At 33.3% G+C, this 11,772-nt stretch overlaps 2 protein-coding genes across 3 annotated transcripts; both read right to left on the bottom strand.

Annotated features, from left to right (window-relative positions):
* Positions 1-577: 577 nt before the first annotated feature.
* On the bottom strand, positions 578-4,379 carry LOC130824036 (protein FAR1-RELATED SEQUENCE 9). The gene is made up of 3 exons (XM_057688905.1): positions 4,004-4,379; positions 1,998-3,457; positions 578-1,093 (listed from the first exon to the last, which is right to left on the bottom strand). Exons 2-3 carry the CDS (start codon positions 3,447-3,449, stop codon positions 926-928), a joined length of 1,620 nt encoding a protein of 539 aa, XP_057544888.1. The 5' UTR covers positions 3,450-3,457; positions 4,004-4,379; the 3' UTR covers positions 578-925.
* A 178-nt stretch (positions 4,380-4,557) lies between these two features.
* LOC130823886 (ras-related protein RIC2) lies at positions 4,558-8,268 on the bottom strand. Of its 2 annotated transcripts, XR_009046651.1 has the most exons (3): positions 7,799-8,257; positions 5,908-6,414; positions 4,558-4,833 (listed from the first exon to the last, which is right to left on the bottom strand). XR_009046651.1 is itself a non-coding variant. In XM_057688710.1 (2 exons), the coding sequence occupies exons 1-2, from the start codon at positions 8,017-8,019 to the stop codon at positions 5,982-5,984; spliced, it is 654 nt and encodes a 217-aa protein (XP_057544693.1). In that variant the 5' UTR covers positions 8,020-8,268; the 3' UTR covers positions 5,644-5,981. The 2 variants fall into 2 exon arrangements, 1 of the variants encoding a protein (XP_057544693.1); XM_057688710.1 differs by lacking the exon at positions 4,558-4,833 and having other exon boundaries at positions 5,644-6,414; positions 7,799-8,268.
* Between the last annotated feature and the right edge of the window lie 3,504 nt (positions 8,269-11,772).

The raw sequence follows: 11,772 nt of genomic DNA, 5'->3' as shown, positions 1-11,772 counted from the left end.
AATCTGGACTTGAAGTAGTATTTGAAACTCTATTATTGTTGCCAACAAACTATTTTTTTAAATGTAGTATTCTATTTTTATTTTGTAATAAATAATGTAAAATATTTTATTGTAAGTTATCACTTTATAGAATATAGACTCGAATAAACCAAAGTATTGTCAACTTAACTTTAAAAAATTGAAACAAACTTGACTCGATCAAAGTCTACTTGCAAAGTAGCAACCTAATCCTACCTCAAGTCCTGAATGACATGCTTGCCTCTTAATATTATCAAATCTAAAAATACCAAAACACCAACAATGTTAAAGCCTTATTTCCAACAAATTAAGATCGATTAAATGAACTAAAAGATTAGTTCCCGTAATTATCCACATAAATGCTCCCCCGTTCATTTCGATTATATATCGTCTCAACTTATATAAATCAAAATTCTTCATATCTATTTCCAATTCTGCTCTTCAAGTCATCTTCAGTCTTTCTCTTCGTCTTTTAAAATCCCTCAAGTTCTCACTTACTGTCTTCCTTATCAGATTGCCAATACTTTATTGTTGCTGTACATGTCCAAACCATCTTAAACGAACACAACTAAAATTCTACAGCTTCATATATTATCAGTGGCTAAAATTTAACTGTAATTTGTGAAACACAACTAGAATTCCATCAGACACCCCCTGATCTTCCTAAAAGACTAAAACCCAAGGCAGCTATACAGTCCAATAGTCTATGCTCCATTGCCAATTTATCTACAATATGAAATAGCCCTATACTTTTCTTTGATTCTACATATACAGATATACTGAATCTGAATACACCCTACTTTCTAAAATATGTGCTAGTATTTTGATAACATATTCTCGATTTCGACTATCGGCAGATGCAACATCATAAGTCAAAGAAAATTCTATAAAGAACTTTAATGGCAACTTACTCTTTCAAACTAAGTCTTGCATTCTGAACTTTAACAGAGAGTTTCAGCTTCTGATCTTCCATATCTTTCAAAACTGCAAGCAAGTTTGCATGATAGACCTCGCATCGTTTATTTGTATTTTCCAACTCAGCTGTTAGTTCTTGTATTTTCTTAACCTTCTCCTCCTGTTGCATAAGAGTTGATTAGTATCAAGAAATTATAAAGTAACATCACATTCTTGTAGTGTAATTTCATACGTTGAATCATGAACGATATTCGTTTAGTTGAAGGAAAAAGCAATATCAAGATGGCATTATTTTCTGAACTTTAATTGTCAAATGATACACTCGAGTTTAATCTATCCCATCTTATCTATATCTAAAATTATCACTCAAAGGGTGTTTGGCAAACTAACTTATTGGGCAATTTTAGCTTATTTTGATACAAATAGCGGGTTAGGTAGTCGAACCAGACAATGCTAATGTTTGGTAAGCTAGTTGGTTGAAACAACTTATTGTTATGACTAAGCTGTTTTTGAACAAGTTGTTCATAGCATCGGGTTTAAAATCAACTGGTCAAACCAATTAATAAAATCTGTTGGTCAAATCAGCCATTGTAATCAGTTATCAGCTATCAGCTACCAGGTTTTAGCCGTTTGCCAAACACCCCCTATATTTAGGTCTCATTTTATGTCGTTGTCATCTATAATTGTATCACTTAACCTAGTTGGTGATGTGACACAAAACACAGCCAACATAAGATCAAAGATAATACATAGATTTTCGAATAAGTGTCCGATTTCCAACCAGTCATAGAACTATTGAAATACATGCTTTTGTATGAAAAAAGCATTTAATCATGAACATTATGATTAATCAGGGCTTGGTGAACAAATGTAAAACAAAAAAAGACTACTTATTTTCTATATGCATCTACAAAAGTAGGATGATCTTTGAGCAACCAAAAACTAAGAAGGAAGCTGAGAGCAATGAAATCACACCATTAAGAATTTAAGACAGGAGTTAAATTCATGGTTCATACTTAAAAATAAAAGAAAAATAATGCTTCTAAAGTTTTAGTTGATCTTACGACAGGTTTTCCAGATGCCATTGGATGGTCACCATTCGCCAGAGCGCCACCTTGCGTAATTCCAACACCTTGGTTCTTCATATCAGCAACCTTCTTTGCGGCTTCTTGCAGAGCGGTCATAGCTACATTATAAACATGAATAGATTTTGCACCATCTTCCACAAATTTTATGGCTTGTTGTCGAAGGTTATTGTATCTAATAGTCAGGGGTTGCTGTGAGTTAACTGTCTCCTGCATAGAATGCTCATCCAATATAGCCCCACCTTTGGCATTCCTTGACCATCTTTTCAATAAGTATTCCGAAGGAAGAGTAAGGACATTTTTAGCTCTATAAACTGCTAGTACGTGCCTACAAACGATTCCCGAAAATTCAAACATTTGGCAGCTGCAACTTGCTTTTGTTTCTAAAGAATTAAAGCTGACAATATGAGATCTATGGCCATCACCAAACTTGGCCACACGAAACGAAGTGGCACTTTCTGACTCCTCAAGTTCTGTTGCAGAATTAGCCATGGTTTCAACAAGCTCGTCTTGGAACTTCATAAATATTTTCCGGGTGTAAAATTTAGCAGCCTGTTTCTCCATAGGTGAAGGGGTTTTTAGCATTGGCAAAGCATTACTCGTATCTTCATCAGCTTGTAGTTCCTTTTCATGCCAACTAGCAGCGGCTTTTTCATACTGTTTGATCAGAACTTGCAAGGTAGTATCAGCAGTCAGAAATCCATCGAAGCACAAGTTTCTGCCCTCATATTCTTCGGCACATAATTCACCAAAAAACGTGTCTCGCATATAAACAGGCACCCATTGCCGCCGAGCATCATAAACTGATCGCATCCAATCATCATTCATCAAATGATACTGTTCCAAAAGCATCCTCCATCGAGATTCAAATTCCCCAATTGTCTCGCTCCCATTAACACACTTCTTGAACTCCGCCTCAAATGTAGGATGTGATTGATAAACATGACCCAAACGGTTCTGAGTCTCTCTGAACATGCCCCATTTGCAATAACGAAGCCGTGTATTAGGCAAGACCTCAGATACCGCCTTCTGCACAAACCCATCCGGCTCTGTTGTGATTGAGACTGGGGTTCTCCCCGACATTGCATGAAGCCATGTTTGGAACAGCCAAATGTAGGCAGCCTCTGATTCATTAAGCAGCAAAGAACACCCAAAAAGTACTGGCTGCCCATGATGATTTATTCCGGTAAATGTTGCAAATGGAACTTTATAACCATTACTACGGAATGAGGTATCAAAAACGACAGTATCACCAAAATAGGTATAGTTAATCCGGGAAGCTGCATCAGCCCAGAAAATATTGGCAATGGAAGGATCATGATCACCCCGAATTGCAAAATAAAAGTTAGGATTCTCGGAGTGCATTCGCTTCAAACAATCCAATACATCATGAACCCCTCCACCCATCGACCTTTGACTGCCCGTGTTCATCAACTCCACTGCAAGATTACGTTTTCACACCGGTTAACCTCTCCAATTTCTTTTGCCTTTTTTGGGTATATTCAAATAATTCTTCACAACACTAAGCATATTTCATGACATTTTAAATACACAACAGTTTGAATTCTGCAGGTTCTAACACAGAGATTTCTGAGCCAACAAGCAGTAAAAAAATTCATAGTTCATCTTAACAGTTCTAGCTTTCACATTCCTTCATGTTTTCAGAAAAAAGATTTTAACTTTTCAGAAGGGAATTCGAAATTAGGTGAAAAATAACTTACCCAATCAAGAATTATCATTTTTAAACATACATTGTTCATATTTTAAATTACTCTATATTCTCAAACAAATTCCTCAAAACTTTCACATCAAATTAAGAAAAATTAGATGAGCTAAGTCGGAATTTGATGGAGAAATGCTTGATGGTAACAATTTCAAACTCTCAAAACCTGATATAACTAACCCTAAAAAAACTATGATTAAAAGCAACATCAGAAATTAATAAGTGAAATTACTATAATAGTTTAGAGCTTGAATTCACTCACCTGCTACGAAAAATCGAGGTTCCGCAACCAAGAATTATAGAAGTACTTCTATAAAGTAATCCGCATCAGCTCTTCATGAAATTCAACCAGTGGAACCCACTTGAAGTTTCCCGCCACATAGTTAAAGTCGCCGGAATCTTTCAAAATCACCGGCAGAGAATAGAGAAGATTTTGACTAGAAAAACTGAAGGAGAAGTCTAAGGGGTTTGTTTTTCATCTGAAGCACAAGGATCTTAGCTGTCTTTAAGGTTTGGGCCAAACTCATGATGGGAATTGGGAAGGCTAGAAGGATTGTCTGCCTCTCTTTGGCAAACGATTCTTTTGTGGAGTTGTTTGTGGATTAGAGAAAACCATAAGCTAGTTGCGTAAGACTGCTGTTAAATTTGTATTTAATAAAATAAATTGTTAATTATTTATTAGGAAAAAAATAGATAAAAAGTCAAAAAAATTAATTAAAAAGATGCTTTAGTATTTTTTTTTACAATTAAAATGAATTTATTAATTCCAAAAAAACCTTGTACAACCAAGGTTATAAAAGGAAAAAAATCACTTAACACGAAAAGGAAGCACCAAAGCCAAAACAAGTAGGCCAAAACCAAACAACAAGAAGCCACCAAACAAACTAAACAATAAGATTAGTCTTCCTATCATCATCTAATCTAGAAGCAACATAAAAAAGGATATTCTTAGCTACATGACAAGGTAGGAAGATAGATCCATTAAAAATGCGTCCAATCCTCTGAAGCCAAATCTAAAACAAAATCTCAGTCCACAGCATCAAAGTGATAGCACTCTTTCTCTTGCTAAGCTTACTCTTCAATTGGACAACACTAGTAAAAGGGAGAGACCAAAAAAAAGAAACAAAAGTTATTTACCAAACACTTTTAGATGATCTACTAGTTAAAGAGGCAAAAATTAAGTCAAAAAGTAATAAAAAAGCGAAGAAAAATAGTCTTTTACAAAACACCCCTAAATCTTATTAAAGTGCAAGAAAAAGGCCCTTAAAATTGAATGTCTCTTAGCATATGCCATTTGTTTCTCCTGCCAATATAAAGTCAAATGGCATATTATTCCTCATATAGATATTCATATGCTTCTGTATTTTATGGCAATTCTAACATGTAGAAAAGGAATAACACCATAAATCGTTGTATGAAGGGATCTTATTATAAAATGTATTCCATACATAAATGTAAACAGTCTAATTAATACAAACTATATTAGCATAAAATCCTTAATTTAAAATCACTTCAAACGACGATTTCTCACAAATGTAAACTTAGTTAAAAACATATATAGTTTCCCTAGACGTCTAGATATAATGAAGGAGAAAATAGAGTTGTCAGAGAAGGAACATTCCCAGCATTTTTTTTCAGCATATACTCATCATCTTGGCACATTCCCATTTGGGAGAGGAAGTTAAGCAGCTTAAATAGCACCCTCATCAAATCTCTAGCCCAAACCAAGAGCAATGCCCAAAATGTGGGCTTGGTGAATAACAGTGCGATTCTCCTTTGGCATGCTGAGAATGCAGATGCATCATGCACGCACAATTGGCTCCATGCCAAAGGAGACTTGCCCTATTATTCACTACTACGGTTATTGTCAAGAAATCAACTCAACTTAAAAGTATAAACTTATAATTGAAGTCTTAGGATGTTGTATATATTCTATCACGTTTTCTTACACGAGTGTCCTTTGGGCCGAAAAGTGTAGACGGAACGCAACACATCGTCGGTCTTTACACCATATACTAAATTCCACTCAAGAGACGAAAATAACACAACATAATGAGAGTTTTGGTTAAGGATCCATCTACTTGATTACTCAACAAGTTTCTTGGAGTTTCAATGAAAGATTACATTTTAAGATCACTCAAAAAAAATGAAATAAACATACTCTACCTCCTAAGATGGTCCATATAAAAAAATGGCCCATATCAAGGTGTACAGAAAAACTGTGCAGCTCCACAAGCACCTTAACTAGAGCAGCAGCCACCTTTCTTCACTGCAGACACTTCTTTGCCAATATCTATTTTCTCACCGGCAGGAACGGCTGAACCATTTGCATCCTCTCCGGCTTCCATAGCCTTCTTGCTGACAATGCGGTAAATTTGAGTAAGAACTTCTGTGAAGGCATTCTCCACATTGGTTGCTTCCAGCGCAGAAGTCTCCATGAAATAAAGGGACTCCGTTACAGAGAATGTTTTCCCATCTTCAACTGGAACTGCAACAAGGTGACGAAGGTCTGATTTGTTTCCGATGAGCATAATTACGATGTTGGGATCAGTGTGATCCCTTAGCTCCTTTAACCACCTCTCCACACTTTCGAATGTGGCGTGCCTAGTGACATCGTACACAAGGAGTGCACCAACAGCTCCTCGGTAATAGGCACTTGTAATAGCCCGATACCTAAATTAAAATAAGATTATGAGCATCATTATAGTAAATGGCAAGTGCCCTAGAATTTGATCACAGACCAGAAGCATTCTGTAAGAAGCTGATAACAAAGACCCAGCATCAACAGGTAATTCAGATTTGGTAGTGGGATAATGTCCAAGATAGATAAACTAGCCATGGTAACTATGAAAAAAGAAAGGAGCTAGTCATGAACTCAAATCCTTAGTATGCAAGTCTGGCCAATCGCAAATCTATAGGAATACGCTTCTTGCCTTCAGTTATACAGTTTCCTCTTGTTATTACTTCATAAAATAGGCTATTTAGTCCACATGAAATATGGAAACCGCAGTCAAGGAAAACAGATACTAAAAATAACATAGTATCCTTAAGGAACACTTGGTTACAGGATAGCCCTAAAGAATATGGAGCACTTTGTGTTTGTACATCCTCTCAAGTAACAAACAAGTATCAACATCCTTAAACAGTGCATTTGCAACTAGCTAAGCAAAATCTAAGCTGCCTCTCTAGAACCTTGATCTTTCCCTTTTTCGCACAATAACTTCACTTGAGTGACATCAAAGTAAAAGCATTTAATCTTCCCTGGGTCACATCCCCTCCCAATTATTCTTGCCAATTTGAAGTGATTGGTCCTACATAAAAGAACAGCTGTGCTGTGATGAATTTGTTATTGAGCTTATACACAACAAGGTCCGGATAAGAGGAGAGTTAGCTGTACATAAACCCGATGAGGTTCCATCCAAAAACAATTTATATTATAAGGAGTAGCCCATGAAGTATATATGATGGTCAACTTCTCTCTAACTCTTCGATGTGAGATCACAAGTGGGTTATTTTCCAATAAGTTATAACTAGTTTATTAAGCACTAATGATTGTGAAAGAACATATCCTCTATCCAAATCAAATGTGTAATAATACTAAAAGATAGCCAACTTAACAATGCAAGAACAAACATTCAATATACCAATACAATATCAGTCCAAATTGTGATATTTTGTTGTATCTTCTATTGCAATAGAATGTGTTATACTAAAAGATAACCCACTTCACAAGAACAAACCTTCAAAGTGTTAGCATAATTCCAACTCAGTAATACAATCTCCAATCAAACTAAAATCATTATATGATAGCAAACAAAACCCAATCAAATCAGATCTAACAATTCCATAGTCATAAACCCAATACAGAAATCCCATTACTACAATTGAAAAAATCAGAAAATAGCAAAACAGCAAAACCATTACAGTACAGGAAAAATGCAATAAGCAAATGGAAAAAATAAATCATGTCCATTAAGAAGCACAAGGAAGCATCTATAAAAATGGCACAAACACAAAAAATACCCAATTTTAGTCAAGGAAAAAAAAGAAATCCCACCTTTCTTGACCAGCAGTATCCCAAATCTGAGCTTTAATAACCTTTCCATCAACATTTAAACTCCGAGTAGCAAACTCGACACCAATTGTAGATTTAGACTCGAGGCTAAACTCATTTCTAGTGAACCTAGAGAGCAAATTGGACTTTCCAACACCAGAATCTCCGATTAAAACTACTTTGAAGAGGTAATCATAATCATCTTCTGCTCTGTAACCAGACATTTTAATGGAAGTTTGAATTGAAATTGCCCTGTTTCAAATGAAAAGAGTAAAGTAGAAATTTCAAATTCTGGATTTTTGAAAGAAAGAGAACGTTACAGTACAACTTTAGTTTCTTAACGGAAAATCTTCCTGAATCGTCGCCGTCACTTGCTATTTTTAGATTTTGCTACATACTCTTGACTGTTGACTCTTGTCTCCACCTTTGGACTTGCTCGACCCTTTTTATTTTTCTTTTCTTGCCAACTAAAATTGTGGACATCAAAAATTGTCATGAATAAATTTACCTATAAAAATTTATAATACTCAATTAAAATATAGTATATTAATGAATTTACAAAAGTTAAACTATATGAGTAATTGTCATATAACAAGTAAAATTATTTATTCCTTTCTTAAGTATTTAAGTACAATTGCTTATAAATTTGCGACTTAACCTAACTTAAGTTGTCTATTTTGTGCAATTTTACTTATTTTTTGTTTATTAAAGAGTTTTTCGTTTGATAACACATTCAAACAAATGTCTTGAGCAAAATGGTCAAAAGGAGACTACACAATAAAAAAGTTGGCCATGAACCTAGGGAAAATGTTTCTTGTATGCATCGAGCATGATGCAAATGAACTTATAGAGGTTGTTCATATATTTAAGTCAGATTGATAAAAATATGTAATTTAACAACTTATTACAAAGCAAAACTCTATCTAAATTGGAGATTGTGACATGGAAAATGAAGCTGCAAACAACGTTTGGAGAAATTAAAGGTTGGGTATTCATACAGTTGTTGCGAAAGTGGATTAATGTTTTTTTATATATGTATTGTGTTCGTTGTTTTTTGTGTAGTTTATTTTTTAAAAGTTAGTTAGTAATTATGTATGTTTATATAATTGTATCATTGCACTTTTATATATGTCCTTTTTTAACTTAACAATCATTGAAGTATTGAGCTTCTGTATGTTAATTTTTTAGTTTAGTAATTAGTGGACAAATGGAAAAAGAGCTTCAACTGGACAAACAAACATTTCTTAATCTTTTATGTTCATCCACAATATCTCTCAAACTTAACTCTACATTTACCCATTCTTTAAGGCTGCCATGTTGTTTTCGTTAGAGTATTATAAAATTGAGTATATATTTTAGGTCTAAATTATAAATTTATGGTTTAGGCTTCATGATATTCTACATATTTTAATTGGATGAAGTTTAAATTTGTAATTTCTTGTTGCATTTTGACTTTTAATACCATATTAAAGAACCAATTTAATCAAAAACTTAAATTTATAGTTGAAGCTCTAGAATGTTTTGTACTCAAACCGATAAAAGTTAACAATTTCAACAATTCAACTTCAATCTGCTTCGTTGTTTTCGAGATCAACCGAGTCTACGTGAACATAATTGTGAGAATTTGTATTTTCTCGATCATAAATGAGAATTAATTGTTATTTAAACGTTATTTTGAGAGCTGAAGAATTTAATGGCCCGAATCTTTTTTAATAAGAGTATGATATGTTGTTTTTCATCTTTTTTAAATTTTGATCGTAGATCGTAGGAAAAGAATATACAAGGAATAATAATGATGATGATAGAACATTAATTTGAGAAAAAGTTCTACGAGTACTTCATTTGGTTTAAAAACGGACATTACATAATAAAAAAACTTCCATTCTTTTGTTTGTCTGTTTGAATACAGATTTACTTCTAAATTCCTGTACACACATTGACATTTTGGCTTCTAAATGCCTTTATGGCTAAAAATCAACCCAACAGTAATAAATACAGTATACAGACAAGGAAAGAGGAACATGATTCTCTCTGGTCTTTGTAAATGACGGTGATTTATAAAGTTGATAAGTTATTTTATATGGTAGGATTTAATAGGATACTAATTTTGTGATTTTAATTTGTATGGTAGGATTTATAAAGTTGATACATTACAAATTTACAACCTCTTGTTACACAAAAAAGTCAATTATTTGCAGGCATCATTCAATAATACTTCTACTCTTTTTATCATAAGAGTAATTTTCTCCTATTCACATTTTCAAAGTTTTACCCTTCTTTTTTTTCCCAAAAAATTCAACCTTCACATTTCACATTGCTATCATGATTTCAACTTTCAAACATTCAATTCCTTTCCAAAAAAATTAAATAAAAGAAGATACCATTATGATCTATACATATCCATAAACAAAAACATTAATAATATTATGTTATATATTTTAACACGGTCTCTCACATAAAAGTCCTTTGATTTAAAAGTATTGATGCAGTATAAATCTTTCTAAAATATATTGAGAAATATTCCATTAGAATTTAAGGGGTGGTTGAGATCTTGAGATTCAAACTCATAATCTTTTGTCGTAGTGACTCTGATATCATATCAAGGAATCAATTTAACCAAATACTTAAGTTGATAGTTGTGACCCTATAATATGTTATATACATTAACATTAAATTCCGCATGAATGAAAGTATAGGAATCAATTTAAACAAAAACTTTAAACTTTAAACATATTGTTTTAACCCACAAAAACAATATGTTCAAATGCGGATACATGCATACATCATAACAACCCCTATTGTATGAGACCGTCTCATTGTGAGACAAATTCATGTAAAAGGTTTATTATGCTAAAAGTTTTTATCATTAGGCTATTTAATTCAAGTATATGAAGCACATTTCACGATAAGCTCGTCTCATATAAAAATTTGTGCATATTCTATACCCTACTCATACCTGGAGTTAGGATTCCACTTAAAATGAAATTCAAATCAATAACCTTTTAATCACGTGACATTTCTGGTGACATTAAACAAATTAAAGTAAAAGTTAAAACCAAGTATATACATTAATAAAAAAACACTATTAACAATGAATTGTACATTTGTAGAGATTAATGTTTGAGCTGCCTTGTAATCCAATGTAAATAAATAAAGTAATTAATAAAAAACCTGATAGATCAAATATTCTTAAATTACTCTGCACAGATCATATAAAAAACATAGAAAAGAATATGATCATATGATTAATGATCTTATCAGTCATCAGAACTGACTCATTTAAGCAATTCTTAACTCTTAAGGAATCCATTCCATTTGAAAGAAAATCACATACCAAATGTGATTTCTCTTCTTCTCTTAACCCTTTTCTGAAAAGAAGTAAACAAAGAAGAAATACAACCCCAAACATCAAAACAAGCAGAATTTCTTCTCGAACAACTACCATTTCTCGCTTCCAAAACCTCTCTAAGTTTATCCACCATTTCTTGATCTGTAAATACTCTTCCATTTCCCGGTGATCCAACATAAGCTGTTCGAATCAAAGGAGGAGACCAAATCCCGCTTTGTTCGTAATCGAAATCGAATTCGAACGCATCAAAATACTTCTCAACAAGTCTTTCACTCTTCGATTTCGAAACAAGTTGAATTTTGATACTACATTTCGGTGTTGATGTTGATGATGTTGAGGGTTCTTCTTCATGGATTGACATTTAATTTTAGGGTATAATTTAATTTAGTACTCAAACAATAGAATTTGGGGAATGTTGAACTGAATTATTTTATGGATGAAGGGAAAAATAATTGAAATTTGTGGGTTTTTTTTTGGTGGGGAGGATTATTATTAGAAATATAATTGAGATTCTTGAGATTGAGAAGGAGACAGGAAATTGGAGGGGTGTGTATGGATATATATGTAATGGGTAATTGAGGGGAATTATTAAAAGGAGTATGAGGAAAAAGACGTGTATGGCTGGCTC

The sequence above is a fragment of the Amaranthus tricolor genome, chromosome 9, assembly GCF_026212465.1.
Source record: "Amaranthus tricolor cultivar Red isolate AtriRed21 chromosome 9, ASM2621246v1, whole genome shotgun sequence".
NCBI classification, from domain to species: domain Eukaryota; kingdom Viridiplantae; phylum Streptophyta; class Magnoliopsida; order Caryophyllales; family Amaranthaceae; genus Amaranthus; species Amaranthus tricolor.
This window is presented reverse-complemented; position numbering and strand designations above follow the sequence as displayed.

Coding starts and splice junctions, on each gene's coding strand:
- LOC130824036 (XM_057688905.1), bottom strand. CDS start 3,449: ATGAACACGGGCAGTCAAAGGTCGATGGGTGGAGGGGTTCATGATGTA. Junction 1,094..1,997: donor TGGCATCTGGAAAACCTGTC/GTAAGATCAACT, acceptor CTTATGCAACAG/GAGGAGAAGGTTAAGAAAAT.
- LOC130823886 (XM_057688710.1), bottom strand. CDS start 8,019: ATGTCTGGTTACAGAGCAGAAGATGATTATGATTACCTCTTCAAAGTA. Junction 6,415..7,798: donor GATACTGCTGGTCAAGAAAG/GTGGGATTTCTT, acceptor ATTTTAATTTAG/GTATCGGGCTATTACAAGTG.